Source organism: Tamandua tetradactyla, chromosome 2 (genome assembly GCF_023851605.1).
Source record: "Tamandua tetradactyla isolate mTamTet1 chromosome 2, mTamTet1.pri, whole genome shotgun sequence".
In the NCBI taxonomy this organism is placed as follows: domain Eukaryota; kingdom Metazoa; phylum Chordata; class Mammalia; order Pilosa; family Myrmecophagidae; genus Tamandua; species Tamandua tetradactyla.
Window position 1 is genome coordinate 114,146,936 of NC_135328.1, and position 23,392 is coordinate 114,170,327.

The 23,392-nt window shown below is 38.0% G+C and overlaps 1 protein-coding gene across 1 annotated transcript in view; it reads right to left on the minus strand.

Moving 5' to 3' along the window:
• LOC143657131 (uncharacterized) overlaps positions 1 to 23,392 on the minus strand; it is a 145,748-nt gene that overhangs the window by 67,072 nt on the left and 55,284 nt on the right. Inside the window, exon 6 of the mRNA XM_077129172.1 lies at positions 16,972 to 17,141. Within this exon, the coding sequence (XP_076985287.1) occupies positions 16,972 to 17,141 (170 nt within the window). The remainder of the gene's footprint in view (positions 1 to 16,971; positions 17,142 to 23,392) is intronic.

Genomic DNA, 23,392 nt, shown 5'->3' on the forward strand with positions numbered 1-23,392 from the left:
ATTGAAGAGACTGTTCTGTCCCAGGTGAGTTGGCTTGACTGCCTTATCAAAGATCAAATGTCCATAGATGAGAGGGTCTATATCTGAGCACTCTATTTGATTCCATTGGTTGATATATCTATCTTTATGCCAATACCATGCTGTTTTGACCACTGTGGCTTCATAATATGCCTTAAAGTCCAGCAGCATGAGACCTCCAGCTTCATTTTTTTTCCTCAAGATACTTTTAGCAATTTGGGGCACCCTGCCCTTCCAGATAAATTTGCTTATTGGTTTTTCTATTTCTGAAAAATAAGTTTTTGGGATTTTGATTGGTATTGCATTGAATCTGTAAATCAATTTAGGTAGGATTGACATCTTAACTATATTTAGTCTTCCAATCCATGAACACGGTATGCCCTTCCATCTATTTAGGTCTTCTGTGATTTCTTTTAACAGTTTTTTGTAGTTTTCTTTGTATAGGTCTTTTGTCTCTTTAGTTAAATTTATTCCTAAGTATTTTATTCTTCTAGTTGCAATTGTAAATGGAATTCATTTCTTGATTTCTCCCTCAGCTTGTTCATTACTAGTGTATAGAAACACTACAGATTTTTGAATGTTGATCTTGTAACCTGCTACTTTGCTGTACTCATTTATTAGCTCTAGTAGTTTTGTTGTGGATTTTTCTGGGTTTTCAACATATAGTATCATATCGTCTGCAAACAGTGATAGTTTTACTTCTTCCTTTCCAATTCTGATGCCTTGTATTTCTTTTTCTTGTCTAATTGCTCTGGCTAGAACCTCCAACACGATGTTGAATAATAGTGGTGATAATGGACATCCTTGTCTTGTTCCTGATCTTAGGGGGAAAGTTTTCAGTTGTTCCCCATTGAGGAGGATATTAGCTGTGGGTTTTTCATATATTCCCTCTATCATTTTAAGGAAGTTCCCTTGCATTCCTATCCTTTGAAGTGTTTTCAACAGGAAAGGATGTTGAATCTTATCAAATGCCTTCTCTGCATCAATGGAGATGATCATGTGATTTTTCTGCTTTGATTTGTTGCTATGGTGTATTACATTAATTGATTTTCTTATGTTGAACCATCCTTGCATACCTGGGATGAATCCTACTTGGTCACGATGTATAATTCTTTAATGTGTTGCTGGATTCGATTTGCTAGAATTTTGTTGAGGATTTTTGCATCTATATTCATTAGAGAGATTGGTCTGTAGTTTTCTTTTTTTGTAATATCTTTGCCTGGTTTTGGTATGAGGGTGATGTTGGCTTCATAGAATGAATTAGGTAGCTTTCCCTCCACTTCAATTTTTTTGAAGAGTTTGAGCAGAGTTGGTACTAATTCTTTCTGGAATGTTTAGTAGAATTCACATGTGAAGCTGTCTGGTCCTGGACTTTTCTTTTTAGGAAGCTTTTGAATGACTGATTCAATTTCTTTACTTGTGATTGGTTTGTTGAGGTCATCTGTTTCTTCTTGAGTCAAAGTTGGTTGTTCATGTCTTTCCAGGAACCCGTCCATTTCATCTAAATTGTTGTATTTATTAATGTAAAGTTGTTCATAGTATCCTGTTAATACCTCCTTTATTTCTGTGAGGTCAGTAGTTATATCTTCTCTTCCATTTCTGATCTTATTTATTTGCATCCTCTCTTTTCTTCTTTTTGTCAATCTTGCTAAGGGCCCATCAATCTTGTTGATTTTCTCATAGAACCAACTTCTGGTCTTATTGATTTTCTCTATTGTTTTCATGTTCTCAATTTCATTTGTTTCTGCTCTAATCTTTGTTATTTCTTTCCTTTTGCTTGCTTTGGGGTTAGTTTGCTGTTCTTTCTCCAGTTCTTCCAAGTGGACAGTTAATTCCCGAATTTTTGCCCTTTCTTCTTTTTTGATATAGGCATTTAGGGCAATAAATTTCCCTCTTAGCACTGCCTTTGCTGCATCCCATAGGTTTTGATATGTTGTGTTTTCATTTTCATTCGCCTCGAGATATTTACTAATTTCTCTTGCAATTTCTTCTTTGACCCACTCGTTGTTTAAGAGTGTGTTGTTGAGCCTCCATGTATTTGTGAATTTTCTGGCACTCTGCCTATTATTGATTTCCAACTTCATTCCTTTATGATCCGAGAAAGTGTTGTGTATGATTTCAATCTTTTTAAATTTGTTGAGACTTGCTTTGTGACCCAGCATATGGTCTATCTTTGAGAATGATCCATGAGCACTTGAGAAAAAGGTGTATCCTGTTGTTGTGGGATGTAATGTCCTATAAATGTCTGTTAAGTCTAGCTCATTTATTGTAATATTCAAATTCTCAGTTTCTTTATTGATCCTCTGTATAGATGTTCTGTCCATTGATGAGAGTGGCGAATTGAAGTCTCCAACTATTACGGTAGATGTGTCTATTTCCCTTTTCAGTAATTGCAGTGCATTCCTCACGTATTTTGGGGCATTCTGATTCGGTGCGTAAATATTTATGATTGTTATGTCTTCTTGTTTAATTGTTGATATATATGTTTGTATCTGGCCAAAGTCAGAAGCTGGATAAGCTAGGAGAGGAAGTCACTAGAAATACCTTTATTAGAATGATATTGAAAGATATGAAGAGTTAGTTAGTCAGGCAAAGTGTGGGGACAGACAGAGTTAGGAGGCTAGAAATTCAGTGGGATCAGTTAAGCTGGCAAAGGGATTTGGTACATGGAGTAACTGGAAAGGAACTGATGGAGAAGAGTAAACACTAAGAGGAAAGGAGGGAGAGAGAGAGAGGAGGAGATGCAGGTTAAGCTGATAACAAACTGCTATGTTTCTAAAAATGAAAGAGAACACATATTTAAAAGACTGAAAACTGAAACATGATCTTTAGAATGAACTGGCCTACTTTAAGAGACAAGTACAATTGAATTTCAGTTACTTTACAAATACCATACAATCTGAGAAATAAAATAACAACAGCGATGATTTGTCCATGGTTATAGAATTGGTGTTAGTGGTGCTTGTAAGAATTTGCTTTTTTTCCAAACACTCAAGATCTTTAAACTTCCTGGGTCTGTTGCTTTCTTACCCACATATGTGGGTCTAATAGCCCTAGTAGGCTAGTTTCAAATGGTGCAATCACTGAAAATGCCACTCTATCTTTCCCTTGTGTGAGGTCCCAAGTTTACTTTTCAAGTACTTCCAGATGAATGCTTTGCAATCTTCAGTCATAATTTAATCCATAAACTGAAATTATGTCAGCAAAGAAGACAGCTCCCTAAAGACAATGTTGAAATAACAAAATAATTATGAAGGGGAGGAGGTCTATGAAACTGTCAATGATAAGCAGGAGGGGGGAGGGAGTTAGTCTTACAATGAAAACTAACTCCAATTTTAGTTAGGTATCATTAAATTGCCCAAACTGGCAAACAAAGGACTGCAATAGAATAAATTTTTAAGCATGTATTACAACATATCGTCCATATTAACAGGTGCATTTATTTTTATTGAATGTAAAGCATCATCAATCCAGTTCTTCTAAAGAAGAACCAACTTTGCTAATCATAGATCATTCTCTTTTCCCATAATTCCAAACACACATTTGTCTACTTTCATATTTGAAAAAAGTTTTCCTTTCAGAAATCCCCTTGTGAAGTTTTGCAATATCTTACTCTATCCAAGACTCCAAGGGTCTGGCTGTGAATTTTTCAGACAGCACCTACTATAAAACAGACCCCATTTCAAATTCTTAGAAGATGTTTTTTAATAAAAAGCTTGGATTGGTGTCACCAAAATGATTAAGATTTGTCTGTGGTCACCACTTCCTTACTCTAATAGTCTCCTCCCCGATAAAAAGCCCATTGGTATTTGAGCATGAAATGGTGCCCAATTATTGACAGAGCTTTGATGGCAGAGGTCTGAGAAGACCAGAACTTCAGTGTATCTGGAAATGACAATGTTGAAGAATTTTCCCAGCTCAAATCTTTCTGAATGGTAACCAAAAGAAGAAAGACTTGGGCCCCCATGGCACGTTAAAGTGTGAGCATCACTGCACTAGCACACAGTTCCAAGATATTTCTTTATAAAATAGAGCAGAAAATGTATTTTTCTGGGTTTTATGATTTAAAAAAAAATTACCCTTTGAACATGAAAATATTTCATCAGTTTAGCCAGTATTTGGGTATTTTTAGTAAATGGCAGCAGATTAATATTCCCTCTTGTTTAAGACACCAACCTCATAGAAAAATCACAACAGGAGGCTAAAGATATAAATCAATGACACCAGTGATGTATTTTAATCATTAGGAGGAATTATTCCTAATTGCAATACACTTGGGCCAAACTAGGAAATAACTGCCCCTGAACTCTTACATGGGTCTCTGGAACACAGCAACTCAGCCATAACGTCTTACCACTGTCCCAGAGACCTGGTTCCTGAAAGAATCTTTGGGGGAATTCTTCACATCAACTTGAGTGCTTCATTGTTGGATAGATTTTAGAGCGTAGAGGTCGCCATAATTGAACTTGGCCAAGAGCTCAAGGGTCAAGCAATGTATTATACCTTGTGACATCTAGTCATTTGTAGGTGGAGGCAGGAAGAGGAAGCAATTCATGTGGGTTGCTTTATTAGAAGTAGAGCACAAAGAACTTCAATCTACAAAGTAGAGAGCTTTCTGTTTCTGGTTATTGCTGAGTGAGAAGATTAGTAAATCTTAAAAAAAAAAAAACACTGTACAACATTAGAAAAAGACAAAAACAATTTCAGCATTGTGGAAATTGATAAACAGAATATATAATCTGAGAAGTGCTGATTGTTTAAAAACAGCTGAACTTCAGGTAGGAAGGGTGGGGGTCTGAAGCATTCTTGCCAAGGCTGCTCTAATCACTGCTCCCACCCCCCTAGCTCAGTGGGCACAGGGGTTCTTCCAGGGTGGGGCAGGCCGAGAAGACCAGCAGCTGCTATGGTGCAAGGGTGCTCACTTGATTTGGAGCAGTGATCAGCCACATGACATTCATTTGTGGAAGTGGCAGTGAAGATCTCGGGAATGGGAAGAGACGACAGGTCTACTAGCTTGAGGTCCAGGTCTGGACTGGGCAAGTACCTTCCTGGCTGAGTCTTGTCTAGGGTTGGGGGTTGGAGCAGGGATCAATTGCAAATGAGCATAAAAGAACTTTCGGGATGATGAAAATTGTTCCAAAACTAAAAAAACAATTGAATTGCACATTTTCGATGAGTAAATTTTATGATAGGAAATTTATATACCAAATAAAACTTTTTTAAAAATATATACCAAAAAGAAAACTTTCTAGGATGAAAAAAATTCTGAGTCTACAACACTAATGAGCTCACCATGTCCCTGGGCAAAATTAATTTAATGTTGCTCAAAAGTAAACTTGTCTTGGCAATGTTCTTATTTTAATGATACAAAATGGTATAAGCAATACGTCTTATTCACACAGGAGAGAAAGTCAGGAAAACAGATTACCTGAAAAGGAAGAAAAATCAGAGTGTGTGAAAGTAAATATAATAGAAGGAAGAAATTTTTACAGAATTTTAGTGGGAAAAGTTGAGCTATATATATATATATATATATATATATATATATCATATCATATCATATATAAGATATAGTTCATATCAAGACAATAGAAATATCTTTTCCAGTATGTAAGAGCTAAGAATCTATACCAGATAAGCATAATGCAGTCTTTATGAAAACAAAAATCCCCTTTAAAATGAGAAATTTTAGTCAAGCAAAAAATACATTTAAAGGTGAAATTCTATTGCAAGTAAGAGTAGACTAGGCAATTAAGACCAACCCTCATACTAGAAACATCTATAAATAAAGGCTAGAAATTTTAAAGGATATGTTTTAAGGCATCAGATAGCTTACAAAGCAATAAGATATTCTGGAGCCAGGATGTAGCAGAAAGAAGAAAACATCTCAAATAAAAGCATTAAACTGCAGGTGAAATGAAGAACAATTAAAACAAAACAAAAAACAAATATAGTTTCAACCCTCCCCGGACAGTGGAGATTTAAACACAATGCTCAGGGCTGCCAAGGGCAGTTAGCTGAAGAGATGCATTGGCTATGTGGGCCAAGAAAGCTCAGCTTCAAGGAGCCATCAGAGAAGATTCCTGATCCCCATTCCCAGGGCATTTTGGAACCAGTCTGCACCCCCTCTGTGGGTCCCTCACCTTGTACTAGTTGATAAAGACCAACTTGGGTAAGTCCCTTGTAGGGTGACCCTACTCCCAGACAAAAGCAGCATGAAACAACAAATGGAGTATAAAATATCATAGAGGTGGACAGTCTGGAACAAAGACATGCTGGCTTCAAATACCTGGGAGAGGGAGGTCTGTGTTCAGGGAAGCAGGGGACAATGAGACTCCTATAAATGGGGGACTCCAAAACAACTAACAAGCAAAAACTCAGAACAAGATAGAGGCCTAGAAATCCTGCACATTTCATTCACCTTGGGCAAAATTCCTGATAGGAGGGTCAAAGCTTGAAAACATGTGTCTCATCATCAGCTGGTTACAAAACCAAGACACAGACAACCTGGGAAGTAAATCCCAGAGTTAACATTTTAAAACATTGAAATGTACAGTATGCAACAAAAGACTACAAGACGAATAAAGAAACAGGAAACGATGGCCCATCCAAAGGAAAAGAATAAAAACACAGAAAATACCAGTGAAGAAAATGAGAATGTGGACATACCAAACAAAGCCCTTTTTAAAAAATATCTTAAAATGCTCAAGGAGGTGAAGGAAAATACAGAGAAAGAACCAAAGGATATCAGGAAAATAATGAATGAGCAAAATGAGAAACTTAGTAAAGAGATAGAAATGTTACCAAACAGAATTATTGGAGAAGAAGACAATAACAACTGAAATAAAAAATACCCAGGAGGGTTTCAAGAGAACACTGGAGCTGGAAGAAGAAAGAATCAGTGAAGTAGAAGACAAGATAAACGAAATGAGCCAGTCTGAGAGGCAGAAAGAAAAGAGAACTATTAAAAGTGCAAATAGCGTAAGGCAGCTATAGGACACCATATAGCACAATAATGTACACATTGTGGGAGTCCCAGATGAAGAAGAAAGGGCAGAAGGAATAGTCAAAGAAAAAACATCAGCGGGCATCCCAAACTTAGAAAATATATGAATATGTCCATCTAAGAAGCTCAGTGAACACCAAACAGGATAAACTTGAAGAAAAATATACCCCATCATATATTGATTGCACTATCAAATGCAAAGGACAGGGAGAGAGTCCTGAAAGCTGCAAGAGAAAGCAATGTGTTATATTCAAATCCTAGCAATAGTAAGTACATTTCTCATAAAAAACCATGAGGAAAGAAGGCACAGAGTTAAAATACTAAAAGTGCTAAAGGAAATCAACTGCCAGCCAAGAATTTTGTATCCAGTGAGACTCTCTTCCAAAAATGAGAAAAAGATTAAGCCATTCTCAGATAAACAAAACTGATGCAGTTCATCACCACTGGATCTGCCCTCCAAGCAATGCTAAAAGAAGTCCTTCAGGCTGAAAGGAAAGACACTAGGCAGTGGTTCAAAGCAGCATAAAAAAATCAAGTCCTGCAGTAAAGGTAGCCATTTGGGTAATTAAAAATGCCAGTATTATTGTATTGTTTTGTATGCAACTCCACTTTTTACCTCCTACAGTTGCTAAACTTCAAATTCATAAAAATAATGATAAATGTAGGTTTCTGGGCATACAATGCATAAAAATATAAGTGGTAACTTGTACAACAAAATTGTGGGGGTACAGGAAAAATATATGTGCAGGTACTGAACTTAAGTTGGTATCAAACCAAATATGATTGTAATATATCTAGGATGTTAAATTTTAACCCCATGGTAACCACAAGAAAATAGATGAAAAGTATATCCAGATTGAAATGAGAAGGCACTCAGTATGATATAATACAAAAAAGCAAATAAATATAAAAGTAGGCTTTAATGGAAGTTAGGGGGAGAAAAGATATAAGACTTCAAAGGCTAAATAGCTGAATGGCAGAAGGAAGTCTAGTATTGTCAGTAGTGATTTTAAATATAAATGGATTAAACTCTCCAGTCCAAAAGCAAAGATGGGCATAATGGATAAAATGAAGCATAACACAACTATATGTGGTCGGCAAGAGACTCACCTTAAATTCAAAGATGCAAGTAAGTTGAGGGTGATAGGATGGAAAAAACTATACTATGCAAGTAGTAACCAAAAGAGAGCTGAAGTGACTATACTAGTATCAGATAAAATAGACTTTAAGTCAAAAACAATTATGAGGGACAGAGATGGTCATTATATACTGATAAAGGGAACAATTCAACAGGAAGACGTAACAATTATATCTGCACCTAACAGCAAAGCCCCAAAATATATGCAGTCAATACTGATGTAGTTGAAGGGAGAAATTTATGGCTCTATATTAATATTAGGAGACTTTTAATACTCTTCTCAATAATGGATGGAACATCTGGTCAGAACATCTATGAGGAATACAGGACTTCAATGATACACTAAACCAACTGGATATAACAGACATATACAGAGCACTGCACCCAAGAAGAACAGAATACATATTCTTCTCACGTGCACATGGATCATTCTCCAGTAAAAACTATATGTTGGGTCGCAAAACCAGTCTCAATAAATTAAACATATGGAAATCATATATTGTACACTCTCTGATCACAACGGATTGAAGTCAGACAACAATAATGGAGAGAGAAATGGAAAATTCATAAATATGTGGAAATTGAAAACATACGCTTAAACAACCAATGGGTTAAAAAGGAAATAAGAATTTATAAAAAATAAAATTAAGAAACATCTGAGGAGAATGAAAATGAAAATACAAACATATCAAAACTTACGGGATACAGCAAAGGCAGTGCTGAGAGGGAAATTTATAGTTCTAAATGCTTACGTTAAAAAAGAAGAAAGACCTCAAATCAGAGATCTAACCTCAAAACCAGAAGAACCAGAAAAAGAAGAACAAACTACACCCTAAGTGAGCAGAAGGAAGGAAATAACAAAGATCAGAGCAGAGATAAACAAAATAGAAAACAAACAAAAAAAAAATAGAGTCAACAAAACCGAAAGTTGGTTTTCGAAAAGATCAATAAAATTGACAAATCTTTAGTTAGATTGACAAGGAAACGAAAGGAAAAGGACACAATAATGAAATTCAGAAATGAAAAGCGGGACATTATTACCTGCTGAATTAAAAAGGACTATAAGAGGGTATTATTTAAAAAAAACAAACAAACCCGTTATACTAATAAATTAGATGACCTGAATGAAATGGACAAATTCTTAGAAAAAAACTACCTTCATTGACTCAAAAACCTCTCAAGAAAGAAAAGCCTAGGTCCAAATAGCTTCACAGGGGAATTCTATGAAACACCCCAAAAAGACAACTCAGTTTCTGACCAAACTCTTCCACAAAATTAAAAAGGAGAGAACACCACCTAACTCATTCTATGAGACCAATATCACCCTCATACCAAAGCCAGATAGAGATGCCACAAGAGAAGGAAACTACAGACCAGTATCTCTCATAGAGATGCAAAATGAACCAAATTGCATTTTAAAAGAATTATACCCCATGATGAAGTGGGATTTATCCCTGGTATGCAGGATTGGTCCATGTAAGAAATTCAATTAATATAATACACCACATTAACAGAATAAAGGGAAAAACACATAATCATCTCAGTTATACAGAAAAAGACATTTGACAAAATACAGTAGCTTTTCTTGACAAAAACACTTAGAAAATTAGAAATAGAATGAAACTTCCTTGACCTGATTAAGGGCATAGACAAAAAGCCCACAGCTAATATTTCTACTTAATGGTGAAAAAGTGAAAGTCTTCCCTCTAAGATTAGGAACAAGACAAGGCTGCCCATTGTCACCACTGCTATTCAACATTGTACTAGAATTTCTTGCCAGAGCAATTGGGCAAGAAAAAGAAATAGAAGGCATTAAAGTTGAAAAGGAATATGTAAAACTTTTCCTATTTGCAGATGTTATGATCCTATATACAGAAAATCCTGGAAAAAAAATCTTTACCAAAACTCCTAGAGTTAATAAATGAATTCAGCAAAGCAGTGGGGTACCTGGTCAACACCCAAAAAACAGTGGTGTTTTTATACACAAGCAATGAATAATCAGAAGAAAAACTCAAGAAAAAATTTCCATCCACAATAGAAACTAAAAGAATCAAATATCTAAGCTAAATCCAACGAAGGATGTAAAGGAGATGAACAAAATTACAAAATTTTGCTAAAAGAAATCAAAGAAAACCTAAATAAATAAATGGAAGAATAGTCTATGTTCATGGATTGGAAGGCTAAATATCATTAAGACGTCAACACTATCTGTACTAGTTTGAAAGTGCTGTGTACCCCAGAAAAGCCATGTCCTTTAATCCTGATTCAATATTGTAGGGTGGAAACTTTTTGGTTAGATTATCTCCATGGAGATGTGGCATGCCCAATTGTGCCTCTGGCCTTTTGGTTAGATGGAGATGTGACTCCACCCAATCAAAGTGGGGCTTGAGTAGTTTACTGGAATCCTTTAAAAGTGGAAATATTTTGGAGAAATATTTCAGAACCAGCAAAGACACAGACAGACATTTGGAGATGCTTGGAGTACTGAAGAAGATGCTTGGAGTGCCAACAGAAAGAGAAGATGCCTAGACACAGACATGTGGAGACGAAGAGACCAGCAGATGTCACCATGTGCTTTCATGCTAAACAAACCAGAACCCAGAGTCATGTCCTGGAGGAGCTAAAGTGCAGGCCACAGATGCCTAAAGAGGAAACTACTGGCATCAGAAGCTGGAAGCAATGGAACTGGGAGCAAGGACCAGCACACACCAGTCACATGGCTTTCCATATGACAGACATTGGCCTTTCTTGAGTCAAGATATCCTTCTTGAATGCCTTAGTTTGGACATATTTATGGCCTTAGAACTGCAAACTTGTAACTTATTAAATTCCCTTTTTTAAAAGCCATCCATTTCCGGTACATCGTATTCCAGCAACCTCAGCGAACCAAAACACTACCTAAAGAAATTTATACATTCAATGCAATCCCAATCAAGATTCCAACAATCTTCTTTGCAGAAACTGAAATGCAATCATATTTATATGGAAGGATAAGGGGCCCCAAATAACTAAAGCCACCTTGAAAAGAAAGAACATAGTTAGAGGATACTCAAAGTTCCTGAGCTTAAAATATATTACAAAAGCTACAGTAATCAAAACAGCATGGTACCAGGACAAAGACAGACATATAGACAAATAAAATAGACTTGAAAGCTCAGAAATAAACCCTCATATTTACAATCAGTTGATCTTTAACAAGGTGACAAAGACCACTCAAGTGGGAAAGAGTAGTCTCTCCAACAAATGGTATTGGAAAATTGGATCTCCATTTGCAGAAAAAAAGAAAGAGGACCCGACTTCACACCACATACAAAACAACTCAAAATAGATCAAATACCTTAACATAAGTGCTAGAACTATCAAACTCCTAAAAAAAACATAAGGAAGCATCTTCAAGACCTTATGTTAGGCAAGGGTTGCTTATACTTTATACCCAAAGCAAAAGCAACAAAAGAAAAAAAATAGATAAACTGAACCTCATCAAAAGAAAATACGTTTTTTTACTCAAAGGACTTTACCATGAAAGCAAAACCTACACAATGGGAGAAAATATTTGGAAACCACCTACCTGATAAAGGATAAATATTCAGAATATATAAAGAAATCCTTCAACTTAACAATAAACTGATGAATAACCCAATTTAAAAAGAGTCAGAAGACTTGAACAGACACTCTCCAAAGAGGACATGCAAATGGCCAGAAAGCACATGAAAACATATGCAACATTGTTAACCATCAGGGAAATAAAAATTAAAACCACAATGAGCTACCATTTCAAACCTGTTAGAATCGATGCTGTTGAAAAAACAGAAAATAAGAAGTGTTGGAGAGAGTGCAGACAAAGAGGACACTCATTCGTTGTTAACGGCAATGTAAAATGGTGCAGCAGCTCTGGAAGATAGTTTGGCAGTTCCTCAGGAAGCTAAGTACAGAACTACCATATGACCTGGCAATCCAATCACTAGGTATTTACTCAAAGAATTGAAAGCAGGGACTGGAACAGATAGCTGCACACTGATATTCACAGCAGCATTCTTCACAATTGCCAAAAGATGGAAGCAATCCAAGTGTCCATCAACTGTGAAGGGATAAATAAAATGTGGTATATACATACAATGGAATATTATTCAGCTGTAAAAAGGGATGAGGTTCTGTTACATGCTACAAACATGAATGAAACTTGAAGATATCATGTTGAATGAAATAAGTCAGACAGAAAAGGACGAATTTGTATGATCTCACTGATTTGAAACAATTAGAATAAGCAAACTCACAGAGTCAGAGTCTAGAATACAGGTTACTGGGAGATGGGGTGGGGCTAGAGAATAGGAAGTTCAGGCTTAAAATGCTCAGCATTCCTATTTAGAATGATGAAATGTTTTGATAATCGATGGCGGTAATGGTAATACAACATTGTAAATGCAATTAACAGCACTGAAATATGTATCTGCATGTGATTATAAGGGGAACTGTTAGATTGTATGAGTGGTAACAGAATAAAAATTTTATTAAAATCCATGGAACTATACTACACAAATATTGAGCCCTAAGCTAAACCATGGACTTCAGTTAGTAGCACAATTGTAAAAATGGGCTATCATCAATTATAACGAATGTTCCACACCAATTGCCAATTGTTGGGTGTTGGCGTTTGGGTGGTGTCTGGGGGCCTTGTGTTTTAGGCATGCTCATTCTGTACACCTACAACTTCTCTAATGAAAAAAAAAGGACAAATATGTGGGTAGTTCTAAATAAAAGTAGACAATAGAAAAAATTTAATAATACCTCATGGGGGATTAAATATATGGAGGGAAATTTATAAATGACTATAATGGCATGTAAATCAGAGGGATAAGTGGAATTAAAGCATTCTCAGGGCTTTGTTGTGATCTGCCTCCAAAACCAAATAGAAACATAGACTTGAGCCTTTTTAATGTAATAAAGACTCACTTCAGCTTAGAAAATTCTGTTTCAACAACCTTTATCGGGCAGCAACTATTTTCCAAATTGTTTGATAAATACAATGAGATCGCCGATTATAACCATTTTATAAATAGATAAGTTTCAGAGAGGGTAAAAACGTGCCCAGTATTTGTTGTTTGATTGAAGGAAATCTCAATCCAGTACACAAGGTATTCTAGCATAATTTTTCCTATTTGTATCCCAGAGGACATACTGCAATCTGTCCTCCAAAGCAAGGCAAGGATTCTGGTCTCAAGTTGAGCACATCATGACCAGCAGCAGCAGAGCTTTATTGAGCCATATAATGGGCAGCATGGAAAACGCAGTAGCTATATTGTGGTTACACAGTATAAGGTACGGATGGCAGAGTCATCCCCATATGCCCCCAGAGTAACTAGCCAACCGTACACTGGGCCACAGGCCTTAGCACTCAAACAAAACCAACCAAACCAAACAAAGCAAAACAACAACAGACAATTTCTACAATTGATAATGTAAATGTACTTATTTGATATACAAAACGGTTAGTTTACAGTTGATTAGCAAACTACATGTATTTCAGATAGAGTCTGATTTGTACAACTTACCCTATCATATTTTACAAAAATACATCTATTGCAAAAGCTGGAATCTCAAGTTCAAAGGCCTTTAGTGACCAACAAGCAATGTAAGTGAAGGAAGGGGGCTAGATATGTAATCACGGTATGCCAGAGTCATCATCTAGGTTTTTAGTGCTGTTCCTGATATTTAATCTTTGCATCAGGGAAACTGAAGGGAGTGGTGAGGACTGTGGCAAACTGGAAAGCATCTCAGCAGATTGATACATTTTAAGAATGAGAATTCATATTGCTAAATCTTTTAAGTTTTTAAAAGAAATCAGATATCTAGATTTTTATATGAAGAAATGGTCTTGTTTATTCATCTGAAAATAAGGAGTTTCAGGAATAATCAGGGGCTTTCATACTATTTATGCTGTAGAAGTCTTTGAATTAAATTATCCAAACATCTTTTGAATTCCCATGTTCCCTTTGATTTTATAACGTCCTAAGTAAGAGTTGGCCAAACAAGGAATGCTTTGTTATCTAGCTGGTCAGTACATTTAATTTATGCTAATTTAACTCTTTAGGTTTACTTACTTTAACATCTATAAATGACTCTGCTGGCCCGGATGCTGTGCCTGAGTCATGACCTATTTCCTGTGGGTCCCACAGTTGAAGTCAAACATACAAATGGTCTTTTTCAAAGGCAGTGAGGTCAGAACAGCACAGAGGCTGCATAAAACCCTGGAGTGGAGGGTAGGGAAGATATTAGCCAAGGTGACATTTCAGTGGTACCTTAAAGGATGGATTGAATTTTTCCAAACAGAAATAGGAAAGTAGGGATCCAGAAGGTATAGAGAGCACTTGAAGGTGGCATACAGTTATTTTAGAATACTAATGCTCCAGGAATGCAAACTACCAGAACTGAGTTGGCTTTTATAAAGGGGGATTATTAAGTTACAAGTTTACAGTTCTTGGGTTGTTAAAATGTCCAAACTAAGGCATTCAGAGAAAGATACCTTGACTCAAGAAAAGCCAATGTCTGTCACATGGGAAGGCACATGGCTGGTGTCTGCTGGTCCTTCTTCCTAGTTCTGTTGCTTCCAGCTTCTGATTCCAGTGGCTTTCACTCTAAACATCTGTGGGCCTTCAATTAACTTCTCTGGGGCAAAACCCTTGGTTCAGGCCTGCTCTGCATGTCATGGGAAGGCACATGGCAATGTTTGCTGGGCTCTGCATCTCCAAATGTCCATGTCTAGGCATCTGCTCTCTCGGTTGGCCTCCAAGCATTTCCAAATATCTGTGTCTGTTTCAGCTCTGGTTCCTGTCTAGCTTCTATCAGCTCTCTTGCTCTTGGCATCTCCCAGGTCTTCTGCATTTCCAAACATCTGTGTCTGCATCTAAGGTTTCTCCAAAATGTTTTCTCTTTTAAAGGACTCCAGTAAACTAATCAAGACCCACCTTGAACAGGTGGAGTCACATCTCTATTTTAATCAAAAGGTCACACATTTTGGGTGTGCCACCTCTCCATAGAAGTAATCTAATCAAAAAGCCATACCCATAACTGAATGGGTTGATCTCCATGGAAACAAGCTAATCAAAGTTTCCACCCTGAACAAATAGGTCTGGCCCCACAAGACTGGAAGTAAGAAAATGGCTTTTCTGTGATACATAACAGTTTCAAACTAGCACATGCAGTAAATCACAAGTCCCACAATCTGTTATAAACAATATAAGAAGACTGACTTTTTTAAGATCCCTCAAAATAGGACAACAAGTATATATATGAAATCAGCAGCAAGGCATTTAACTTCTGTAGGCATCTGTATTATCATTTTGAAAACGGGGGATGATAGGCAGGTGGGCCAGGCTAAATAACCTAAGGGTCCTTCTAGATCTGGAAAAAACATATTGTGATTCTTTGACTGAAGTTTTACTGAGCCCCTCCTATGTGCTACGGTCCCCTGAATAAAAAAATTTTTAAACACACACATATATCCATATGACCATGTGAGTATTACATAATTTTACTCTTCTGGAGAGCAGACGCTGCTATTTGTCTGTTATCATAGCAGGAAACAATCCAATATTTGCCCACCAATTGATCCATGAATGTCAACAGAGAGCAGACGCCTTCTGTCCTCCAAAACTGTTAAGCAGTGAACTCTGATGCAAGGAAACCCATAGAATATTCAACAATTTTTGACGCTTCTGTCAGATTGAAATTTTCAAAAGAATATGTGTATGTGTGTATATACTAAACAAGGAACTTAACACTGGCCACTGTTTTAAGCTATCATTGTATTTAAACTCTCAGGAATATTTCCCACCACTTAAAAACTCTAACTCAAGATGCATCTAAAATGTTGACTTCTGAAACCTTGGGGAGAAATGTATGCAGAGCTCCTCAGCAATTGGGTGGGAATGAAGAAGTGAAGCTAACACAAAATTAATGCTCTTAATAGGAACTTACAAAGGTAATGGTAGAATCTTCAAAGTATTTTACATATCTGTATGCTTTGTACCTCCCAGATGCTACAAATTTATGACTTTATACATATATCATGTATTTCCATAATAATCGGGGAGGAACTATCTGTAAACTTGGCTTAGAACATTTTACAATCCTATTCTTTACACCTCAGAAAGAACAATTGTGTAACAAAAGAAAAAGCATATTTCAGATTGTTTTTACCATTAGCAGGAGCCTGATATTTTTCTATAAAAATGAGCTGTTTTAGGTGTGTTGTCATATTCTATACACAGTGTTGCTGTTGATAATATTTTCCAAAGACATGAATAGCTCTTGGTAAATTTCCAAAACAAAATCAAAAAAGCAAAGCAAAGCACCCTCTTTCTTCCATGAACCTGGTAGTTGCATTTCTGGGAAATTCAGTGCCTATTAAAACCGGGTGAAAAATGCTTGCGTGTACGTGCAAAATAGTGTGCAGAAAATGTACACTATTTGCACACACAAAATAGTGTGCAGGAAATGTACACTATTTGCACACACAAAATAGTGTGCAGAAAGTGTTTTACACCTACCTGAATGTCCAGTTTGATATTTTAAAAGTTATGTGGGGTATTAATGAGAATGAGACTTTTCAAAGTGCATTTTTAAATAAATTTTAACTTTTGAAGCCAAGTGAATGTAGTGCCCATTTAATATACTGTATTTAAAATATGCAATCTCATATAAAAGAGATATTGACTAGGGGGCGGGGGGAGGAGAGGATAGAAAGCAATTAGAAACCCAACAATACATTTCCTCTGGTGGGATGGAGAATGTCATACAACGAGTGTGGTACCTGAAGAAAATCTCCGCAAAGCTGGAAAAAACTCTTCAACCCATCCCCGGTTACAGCCCGGGCAACATCACTGCAGCGGTGCAGAGTGAGCGAACGCGGGTGACGGCACCCCAGTGCGAGCAGCCACTCATCCTTCAGGGCAGGGCAGTGCGCAATCTGGATCTGCTTCCCTGGAGACAAAAAACAAAGGCCGTAAGGAGCTACCTTTGACAACACCTGCAGGAAAGCACTCTGGGGTCTTGTCTTCCCTCGGGGATCAGGAAGGTTTCTGCTCCAAGGTGGAGGTGTAACCATGCGGACACAGCGTCTACCATGGGCAACTTCGAGTCTCCCTAGGGAGCGCTGGCATCCCTCAAGAAGTCACAGTCACGAGTAGAATGCAATTAACAACCCTGATGAATGCTGAAGAAATGTAAGAGGTGGGCAGAGCTGACATCAGAGAGTTTGTGAAGGCTTGGAAGAGACATTTACACGGAGATTAGAAGAAGGAGAATTTACGTGCCACAAGATTCGGGAGGCCGGTGGGGAGACTGTTCCAGGCAAAGGGAACAGTATGTGAGAAGGTGCTGAGGCAGGAATGAGATCAGCCCGGGGGTGGGGGTGGGGGTGGGGGTGGGGGTGAGTGAAGGCTGGTGTGATTGGCATGAGACAGTGGGGAGGAATGGGTAATGACCCAAGATGTCCCGCAGAGTCAGACTGCACATGCCTCCTAGGCCCAGATGAGAGTTTTGAACCCAGGGGTTTTAGGCAAGGATGGGACTCGAATTTAAAAAAAAAATCCCCCTGGTGTGGAGCTGCTGTGCACCCAGCTATTTGGCAACCATAGCAGACAATTTCTAACATCCCCTTCCTCTATAGGCAACAATACTTTCAGTAGTAGGCATTATTTTGTTGAATCATTTAGAATACAAATAATTAACACTTTTTTTTAAAAGACTCCTGTCAATTTTAAAGACAATATTTAAATTCAGTAAATTACTTCATGCCTGAATTAAAGCATACACATACCAAACCAAAATGTTACACATCCAAGTTCACACGCTGCTTCACTGGTTTACATTTAAAACATATAAAATTTCCATGTTGTTACATTGAATAATAGACTTGAGGTAATTCAAGTTTGCTGCTTCATCTTTATAAGCCTTGTGCTGTCATTGTTTATTTTGGGTCTTTTGTTTAAATGCTTGACTATTTCCACAAGAGTTGGAGACATGAACCACTACCATAACCAAAGATCCAGAACCATCATTAACTGAGTCCTCCACATAAATGCCTGTAGCTGGGTCCACGCGTGGCAGGGCTCCCCCTACCTAACCTGGAGTTCCGAGGTAACTTCCATATAGAATGCAGTGTTTACTAAATGGATAAGTCTTAAAAGATGGCTAATTTCAAGCTTGCATATTAATTACTAAAACCCAACAGCAACCACAACAACTGTACAGAACTTAGACTCTCAGGAGACCTCTGGGCTTAGCATTTTATCGCGGGTATTGTTTAGAATTGCTGGTAAATGGTGATGATAAAAAAACAGACTTTCAGTAGGTTTTATTATTATTATAGATTCTATTGCCTGCACCCTGGGCAAAGCCAGCCCCTATGCTACACTTGTGAGGAGAATGAATTAAGGGAGAGGAAGGGATATGGGTGAGGCCAGTTAGGAGGCAAGCCCGAGGGAGAGGTTTAAATTTAATTATGGTTAAATGGAGGATTAAATGAATTATGGTAAATGGATTTGAGAGAAGTTTAGGGGGTGGGACCTGGTGACTGATTGGCCAGGCATGTGGGAGACAGGAATGAGGCCATGTTAGCTCCCAGCTCTCTGGATGGGCCCTCTGGGGGATGTGGGTATAGAGATGAGGCCTGAAGCCACAGCAGTGGATGCAATTGCTTGTGGAGAGGGTTGTGTGACATCTCTAAACCTTGATGAACTCCAACAGTTCAAAGAGGATACGCTGGCAAACACACCATTTTGTAATGGAAAAATCAAGCAATTGGTGAAATAACTTTTCCAAAAGCAGATTAGGAAAAGAGCCAGTGTTCATTTTTGGCTTCATCATGTACATCAGTAACTTAGCCTAACTGTACTTTAGGAAAGAATCATCTTTCCTAAAACCTCTGGAGATGTTAAAACAAACAGAAAGGCTTGTCATTCTGCTGTGCCAGGTAATAATTGCCTCCACATGTCAGTCTTTAGAAAGCTGGAATTTAGACCCTAAAGAATAGGTAGTGTGAAGGAAGCAATGGAAATTGTTTTTATCCGGAAATAGAATTTTTTTTTTAAATGTTAAACGTGGTTTCCAGGAAGTCCAGGGAGGTTGCCAGAGATGTAGAGGAAAACCCAAAGAGCATGATACCACTAAAACCAAAGGGAAGAGCATTTCAGCAATGAGAGAGGGACCACTGTGCTGGGATTTGTTTATACCTCTCCAGAAAAGTTTCTTTCTCCCCTGTTAGATTATGAGCTCCTTGAGAAGAAGAACTGGATTTTAAGCCTTCTGATAGTCCCAGTGCCCCCAGCTCACTGTCTCACATGCAGTAGGTGCTCAACAATTGCTAGATGATGAAAAGCTCAATGAAACAGAAGAAGGATTGGGCAAGGAATCAAATACCCAAATCTAGATTCAGCTCTAAAAAAACTGAATGCACAGCCTTAATCAAATAGCTTAACTAATATGAGACTGCTCCTGATGTTTCCTTCAGACCACTTCTGGAATTATTAGCATGTAGCTCTCCATTCTTCAGCATGAATCAAAGACTGAAAAATCGGAGAGCTGGAAGGAGGCTTACAGACTGTCGTCTCCTTCAAGATCCTCATTCCAAGGAGGGCTTGGGTGAGAAATGGCCTTTTATGAAAAATGGGTCAGGATTTGAACCCACGTCTTTTCCTCCCTGCCAACCCACTGCTCCATCCCATGGGCCTACTGTTGTTCTTCATGCATAGAACCAATGAGAACGTTATAGGGTTTCTTTTTTCAGTATTCTCTCTGGAAAACTGCCCATTATGGGGGATGCAAGGGTAGTTCCGTGGTAGCATTCTTGCCTGCCATGCAGGAGACCCAGGTTTGATTCTCGGCCCACGCACTTCCCAAAAAGACAAACAAGCAAAACAAACAAAAGTGCAAACAAAAAATTCAACAAACGGTGCTGCAGGAATGGGATACTCTCATAAAAAAATAATGAAATGTGACTCCTGCCACACAGCATACAGAAAATAAAAGAAAATTGCCTATTATGATTTAACATAGTGAAAATTACCAATGAAAGATTTTTGATTCTCTGAATGTGCATTTGTCTACACACACACACAATGTAAATATAACTCCAGCCTAACACAGAAACCTTACTTGTTTATTTCCCACTGACGCTTCCAACATCTTGTTCAGCATTGACAGGGCCAGCTGTGAATAAGAGATCAATAAGAAAACTTCAGGCACTGCCAACAAGACTAAACCTAACTGGCCACACACACTGCACTCAGAATCAAGTGAAACATAGTTTTAGAGAATTCGGCAGACCAATGTCTTCTACTCCAGCCTCTTGAAATACTCTGTGCTGCTTAATTTTTCGATAAAGAACGGCAACAATGGCTTCATAAAACTTGTTTTTGTAGATACTTCTGTACAATATAAACTATAACCAAAGTTAGAATTAAGTCTCTCAATTCCAACTCACTGGCAATGACTTTACTTAGGACACAATTTAGCAGTGCCCCTCAACTCTCCCTCCTACAGTTAAGATATGTATCGCCAACATCATCACTTTCTCTAACACACCAGAGGCATTCATTCATTCTTTCTCTCTCTATCCCTCAATTTAGGATCCACAGTTTGCCCCATGACAAGGCATTTATTAAATGAGATCTTCCCATTTAAAGATATATTCTTTAATTCAATGTTACTTCCTATAAGAAATGTGCTATTCCTCCCACATTGTCAAATGTTCACCGAATCCCACTAATTCGCCTAGATTTTCCAATTCACTACAAAATTGTAACCGAGCTTAGGAAGACCATCTCTATTGCCATCAACACCTCAGAGTGCATCTATATCGATTTCGAGTTACCCTGGCCTCTTTTGCTTTGTTCCTCCATCACAAAGACCCTGAGCTGCCTTCGGTCCTTCCCCTGGAACCATCGCAGCCTTTCTTCTCCAGATCAGTGTTAGGACAAAGGTACACACACCCAGACGTGGAGACTGATGCTTACCAGCAGGAAATTTATTGAAAAGCTCCACCATGGGGGTCTGGAGTCTAAACTCCAGCTCGTTTGGGGAGGATAAGGGAAGATCTTTTACAGTGGAGGAACTGAGGGTTTGGGTGGGTGCAGGGAATTAACAGGTTCTTATTGGCTGTTTTAAAAAGTGGGGGTCCCTTGGGCAAGTGCCATCCCTGGCGAATCTGGGATGCCACGGCCAGGCTGAGCAGTGGCTCCGGGCTCGTCCAAGAGTCCTCCCATTGGAAGTCGAGTCCAGGGCACAAGCTTGGGGCAGGAGTGGTGACCAGAAGCCGGGCACCACTCATGAACACGCATGGGGACCCTGGGGGCTCACGCCCCACTGCAGGTGATGACTTTCCAGAAAAATCAAGAGAGGCTCCCAGGCGACTTTTGAGAGAACAGCTTTTTGTATTGATATCAGCAGCTTCCATTAATTTGGGCTTCATGATGTGTTATTTTATCCTTTGGACTCTTTTACCCCAAGGAGCTACCAGCATTCAACAATTCTGTGTCATATCAGTACCTGGATTCCAGAGCTGATGCTTCAAAATATTAAAATGTACAGTGTGCAACAAAAGATTACAGGATAAACAAAGAGATAGGAAATGATGGTCCATCAAAGAAACTAGATAAAAATCCAGAAATCATCAATGAAAAAGATGTGCTGATTTGAAAGGATTTATGTACCCTAAAGAAGTAAAGTTTTCATCTTAAACCATCTTGTGAGAGCAATGGTTTCTTCTAATCCCTATTCAGTACTGTATGTTAGGAACTTTAATTGGATTATCTCCATGGAGATGTGACTCAATCAAGAGTGGTTGTTAAACTAGATTAGGTGGAGACATGTCTCCATCCATTCTAGGTGGGTCTTGGTTACTTCACTGGAATCTTATAAAAGGGAGATTCTGAGAGAGCAGAACGATGCAGCCATGAGAAGCAGAGGGTCCACCAGCCAGAGACCTTTGGAGATGAAGAAGGAAACTGCCTCCCGGGGAGCTTCATGAAACAGGAAGTCAGAGAGAAGGCTAGTAGATGATGCTGTGTTCGCCATGTGCCCTTCCAGATTAGAGAGAAACCCTGACTGTGATCACCATGTGCCTTCTCACTTGAGAGAGAAACCCTGAACTTCATCAGCCTCCTTGAACCAAGGTATCTTTCCCTGTATACCTTTGATTAGACATTTCTATAAACTTGTTTTAATTGGGATATTTTCTCATCCTTAGAACTGTGTGAACTAGCAACTTACTAAATTCCCCTTTTTAAAAGCCATTCCGTTTCTGGTATATTGCATTCTGGCAGCTTGCAAACTAGAACAAAAGACCAGACTTTCAATGGTCTAGACGGAGAAAAAAAAATGCTCGTTAGTATGTTCAAGGAGATAAAAGAAAATATGGGAAAATAGCTAAAAACTAAAGAATGTCAGTAAAGCAATGAGTGAATGATAGAGAATCTCATTAAAGAGAGAGAAATTTTAAAAAATGAGTCAACAGAAATATTGGAACTGAAGACCAAAATAACTGAAATGAAAAATTCCCTAGAGTTTTGATTTCGAGTTGGAGCTGGCAGAAGAATGAAAAAGTGAACTCAAGGAAAAGACAATTGAAATGATTCAGTCATAGAAGCAGAAAGAAAAAAAATGAAAAAAAGTGAATGGAGCCTAAGAGATCTGTGGGACACCATCATGTGTACCAACATACACATTGCAGGAGTCCCAGAAGGAAAAGAAGGAAAGGGGCAGAAGGAATGTTCAAAAAAATAAAACCAGAAAACTTCCAGATTTAATGAAAGGTATGAATATGCATATTCAAGAAGCATAACGAAGCTCAAATAAGGTAGACTCAAAGAGAGCCATATCCAGAAACAGGGTAGTCAAACTGTTGAATACCAAGGAGAGAGTTCTGAAAGCTGCAAGAGAAAAGCAACATGTTATGAATAAGAGAATTTCCAATAAGATTGAGTGCTAATTTCTCATCAGAAAACATGGAGACAAGGAGGCAGTGGGACAAAACATTTCAAATGATGGCAGAAAATAATTACCAACCAAGATTTTTATATCTAGGGAGATATAAATGAGAAATTGATCAAGACATTCACAGATATACAAAAGCTGAGGGAGTTTGTCACCACTGGATCTGCCTACCAGCAATGCACAAGCATTCCAGCTCTTCAGAGTGAAAGGAAAGGACACTAGACAGTGGATCAACACAG